The sequence below is a fragment of the Danio rerio genome, chromosome 16 (assembly GCF_052040795.2).
Source record: "Danio rerio strain M-AB ecotype USA chromosome 16, GRCz13ab, whole genome shotgun sequence".
In the NCBI taxonomy this organism is placed as follows: Eukaryota; Metazoa; Chordata; class Actinopteri; order Cypriniformes; family Danionidae; genus Danio; species Danio rerio.
The window spans coordinates 58,620,001-58,625,000 of record NC_141036.1 but is presented as its reverse complement, the minus strand read 5'-3'; the positions used below and the strand labels follow the sequence as shown (position 1 = coordinate 58,625,000).

General features: G+C 31.6%; 3 protein-coding genes across 34 annotated transcripts in view; 1 reads left to right on the top strand and 2 right to left on the bottom strand.

The window, feature by feature from the left end:
• Positions 1-2,611, bottom strand: part of trip13 (thyroid hormone receptor interactor 13) — a 22,917-nt gene extending 20,306 nt beyond the window's left edge. For 2 of the 5 annotated variants that reach the window (XR_015510326.1, XM_087285389.1), the window contains exon 1: positions 2,562-2,611. The gene's annotated coding sequence lies outside the window, so the exon portion shown is untranslated. Of the gene's footprint in view, positions 1-2,523 lie in introns of all 5 variants that reach the window. The other 3 variants (XR_015510325.1, XM_087285390.1, NM_200582.1) reach the window with 3 other exon arrangements.
• The window catches only part of smpd5 (sphingomyelin phosphodiesterase 5), a 706,732-nt gene that overhangs the window by 546,160 nt on the left and 155,572 nt on the right, over positions 1-5,000 (bottom strand). The gene's annotated exons all lie outside the window — the stretch shown is intronic.
• Positions 1-5,000, top strand: part of brd9 (bromodomain containing 9) — a 164,123-nt gene that overhangs the window by 120,822 nt on the left and 38,301 nt on the right. For 22 of the 28 annotated variants that reach the window (XM_087285354.1, XM_087285364.1, XM_087285365.1 and 19 more), the window contains exon 1: positions 2,619-2,783. The exons of 5 other annotated variants lie outside the window; for them this stretch is intronic. In XM_087285354.1, the coding sequence (XP_087141480.1) occupies positions 2,732-2,783 (52 nt within the window). In that variant the 5' untranslated portion in view covers positions 2,619-2,731. 28 annotated transcript variants of the gene reach the window in all.

The window sequence follows — 5,000 nt, the reverse complement described above, 5'->3', positions numbered from 1 at the left end:
TAACACAAAAGTCAAAGTGTGATGTAAACAAACCCGAGCTATATAAACAAACCAAGCAGTCACTCAAAAGATTATCAGCAATTGCCTAGTAACCGCTCAAAACACTTTAACAATGAATACGAACACTTTTAATGCGTAGTGACTTTCTAGTTTTTCACCGGCCATTTTATTAGGTATACCAGTCCAACTGCATGTTAATGTAAATTTCTAATCAGCCAATCACATGGCAGCAACTCAATGCTAAAGCAGCAGAAGATCACACCGGGTGCCGCTCCTGTCAGCTAAGAACAGGAAACTGAGGCTACAATTCACACAGGCAATAGAACAATAGAAGACTGGAGAAACGTTGCCTGCTCTGATGAGTCTCCATTTCTGCTGACACATTTGGATGGTCGGGTCAGAATTTGACATCAACAACATAAAAGCATGGATCCATCCTGCCTTGTATCAGCGGTTCAGGCTGGTGGTGGTGGTGTAATGGTGTGGGGGAGATTTTCTTGGCACACTTTGGGTTCATTAGTACCAACTAAGCATCGTGTCAACGCCACAGTCTACCTGAGTATTGCTGCTGACCATGTCCATCCTTTTAAGACCAGTGTACCCATCTTCTGATGGCTACTTCCAGCAGGATAACGCACCATGTCATAAAGCGTGAATCATCTTAGACTGGTTTCATGAACATGACAATGAGTTCACTGTACTCAAATGGCCTCCACAGTCACCAGAGCTCAATCCAATAGAGCACTTTTGGGATGTGGTGGAACAGTAGATTGGCATCATAGATGTGCAGCCGACAAATCTGCAGCAACTGTGTGATGCTATCATGTCAATATGGAGCAAAATCTCAGAGGAATATTTCCAGGATCTTGTTGAATCTCTGCCGCGAAGGACTAAGGCAGTTCTGAATGCAAAAGCGGCGAGGCAGTGGCGCAGCAGGTAGTGCTGTCACCTCACAGCAAGAAGGTCACTGGTTCGAACCTCAGCTTAGTTGGCGTTTCTGTGTGGAGTTTGCATGTTCTCCCTGCCTTCGTGTGGGTTTCCTCCTGGTGCTCCGGTTTCACCCACAGTCCAAAGACATGCGGTACAGGTGAATTGGGTAGGCTATGAGTGGTGTATGATGTGGTGTGTGGATGATTCCCAGAGATGGGTTGCGGCTGAAAGGGCATCCACTGTGTAAAAACTTGCTGGATAAGTTGGCGGTTCATTCCGCTGTGGCGACCCCGGATTAAAAAAGGGACTAGGCAAACAAGAAAATGAATGAATGAATGAATGAATGAATGAATGAATGAATGAAGGCAAAAGGTGGTCCAACCTGGTACTAGTAATGTGTTAGGTTAGGTTACTTTATACCCTAAGGTAGATTTGGTTTGCAGTCAAGAGTCCTCATCTCATAACAGTGCAACACAAAGGAACTCACAAAGTAACAACAACAAATGAACATTAAGACATAAAACGTAAACATAAAAACATTTATTGTACGCTTGAAGTGATTATTTTTTCTTTATAAGTGTTTAAAATGATCTAAAATATACAAGTCACCGAAACATCTCTGCTTAATGCCTTATTTAAATGTCTAATGGTGGCTGGTGTGAAACTATTTGTGCATCATTTCGTTCTACAGGTTAATACAAGAAACCTGTGCCCAGAAGGAAGAAGCTGAAACTGAGTGTAGGGGATGAGCAGTGTCACTTAAAATTGAATTTGTGATTCTCTTTAGCTGCCTGGTGTACACAGCCTCTAAATTGGCTGGTGACACCCCGGTCAGCTTACTGGACCACTTAACTATTTGATTTAGTGAGGTTTTATTCTTGACAGAGAGATTCCCAAACCATGACACCAAAGCAAAGGATAAAACGGATTCAAGAAAAGCATGGTCATCAAAAGGAGTCAGCATGTGTTTATCAATATGGAAATTATTTAACTTTCTCAAGCACAATAGTCGCTTGTGCCCCTTTTTACACACTGCTGCACAATTGTCATCAAAGGAAAGTTTAGTCAATAATTGTGGCAAGGTACTATGATTGCACACTTTCCACAGTCTGATTTGTAATGGAAGTGCTCGCCTGTGAGTGAGAAGCCTTCCTAAAATCAGCGATCATATCTTTTGTCTTTAAAACATTTAACTGAAGATATGACTTCTCACACACCATCTGACAAAGTCAGTAAGTACTACTGTACCTAATAAAGTGGCCAGTGAGTGTATGTGCATCACTTATTATCACCTATAAATCACCTCAGCAACTAAACAGCAACGAAAAATATATATTGTAGTCTTACAGTAACAACAACAGTGTATAATCTTTCTATTGTTATTTTTAGTGACTATTCAGCTTTGTGTAATCATGCTGTCTATTTAGGGAGCACTCTTAAGTTTTGAAACGCAGCCTTTGTTATCGTTACCGTTAACAATCGCGGATCAAATACTCAGAAATGCTGATGTTTTTAGTTTATTCGTGTAATCGGAGTCAATCTTATTAAAATATGAAGTAAATAGACGTTTTAAAACGGATTTAATACACTCACCTCTCGCCACAGAGATTGACCGACGAGCTCGAACTTACCGCGCTCACACTGACGTCAGGCTGCCCCGGAAGAGGCGCCGCCTGAAACCGGACGTTAATCGTAGCAGCTAGTGTTGTTGTTGCTGGACCGTGAAGTCGCAGTGCGACATAATCAAACTGAATTAGCTAAGATATAACCAGTTTTTTATATAAACCAGTAAATATTTATAATGGGGAAGAAACACAAGAAATACAGACCCGAATGGAGAGCGGTTGAGGGAGGTGAGTGATTGATATGCGCGTGAAATTAACGTTAATTCATTTTCAGTGGTCTTGCAAAGGTGTTTATTCGGTGTAATCGTTAATATTTATATGCTATACATGTTTTTATTTATACAGAAACACGATAACAATAGTTTTTAATTCATGGTCAGTTTTTTGGGGCTTTTTTTAAAGTATACGGGCATTAAAGTATGAGCCCCTCATTCAGAGAGCTGTAAGTTAAATTTTATTGTATTAAAACACTATTGTATTGTGTGTAATGTGCAATATATAGCTTTACAATGCATTATTTTTAATACCTTTAGAGCAGAACTCTTTCTCTAATGTACTTATGTATTTATATATGCATTTCAGAGTCTGTTAGTTGTGTTTTATTGATGATGTTATTAAATATTTCAATAATACTTTAATTTATTAAATTATTATTAGTATTATTGTTATTATTATTATTATTATTATTAAATAATATTTAAAAAAACTAAATTTTAATAATGTAGTCTATTGTTATAGATGGTTTCTTTAAAATAATTTTTAATCATTTTTTAATCTATTCAGCTTAATATTATTTTACATAATTATTTAATTCAGAAAATTCATCATACTAATCAATTTTACGTATGAATCCATTAAATTATTGATCGTTAATTATTTTAATTAAAAGTTTTAGTTGTACTTATTTTGATTTTTAAGAATATTTTTAATAGTTTTTATTAGATTTTATAATCTAGTTACTTGCTGTATATGATATTGTATTGAAACACATTTGTAGTGTGAAATGTAAATATCATAACTTAAATGTGCAATATTTCTTCACTATCTATTATTTTTAATACCTGTAAAGCAGAACTCTTTCTTATAAGTACTTATGTATTTATATATGCATTTCAGAGTCTGTTATTTGTGTTTTAGTAATGATGTTATTAAATAATGTTTTAATAATGTTTTATTTACATATTTTTATTTATTGTGTTATTTAATAAAATATATTATGATTAAATTATTTTATACTTAAATTACATTTTATATTATATATTTACATGTAGTGTATTGTTATAGATGTTTTCTTTAAATAGTTTTTGTCTATTCAGCTTAATAATATTTTATATAATTTTTTCATTTAAAAATCACCATATTAATCTATTTTATAAGTAAATTAATTTAATTATTGATCGGTAATTATTTTAATCAAAGGTTTTAGCTGTATTTATTTTTACAATATTTTCTATTTAGAATATTTTTATTAGTTTTTTTTGTTTTATTTATAATCTAGTTAATTGTCATTTAAATATATACAGCTGTATATGTTATTGTATTAAAACACACATTTGTAGTGTGAAATGTAAATATCATAACTTAAATGTGCAATATTTCTTCACTATCTATTATTTTTTAATACCTGTAGAGCATAACTCTGTCTTAAATGTACTTATGTATTTATATATGATTTCAGCATCTGTTACATATTGATTTATTGGCTATTGTAACTGCTTTATTTTAACTGTATAAATTTTAGTTATTTCGTTATTTAATAAAATATAGTATTTTTAAAACATTTATTTATACTGTAATTACATTTTATGTTATATATTTACATCTAGTGTATTGTTATAAAGGGTTTTAATAATTTTTAAAAATATTTTCAGCGTAATATTATTTTATGTAATTATTTAATTCAGAAAATTCATCATAATAATCAATTTTACCTATAAATCCATTTAGTTATTGATCTGTAATTATTTTAATCAAAAGTTTTAGTTGTATTTTCTTTATATATATATTTTTTCTGATATTTTTACTAGTTTTTGTTTTATTTTATAATCTAGTTAATTTCATTTTGATATACAGCTGTTTATGTTATTGTATTGAAATACATTTGTAGTGAAATTTAAATATCATAAATGTGCAATATTTCTTTACTATCTATTATTTTTAATACCTGTAGAGCAGAACTTTCTCTTAAATGCACTTATTTATTTATTTATTTATGCATTTCAGTGTGTTACAAATTTATTTATTTGCTATTTCAAATGTTTTATTTTCATATTTTTATTTATTTTGGTATTTAATAAAATTTTGCATGTTAAAAAAATAATTTTATACTTTAATTACATTTTATAGTATTTACATCTAGTGTGTTGTTATAGATGGTTTCCGTAAAATGATTTTTAATCATTCTTTATTTATTCAGCGTAATATTATTTTGTGTAATATTTATAT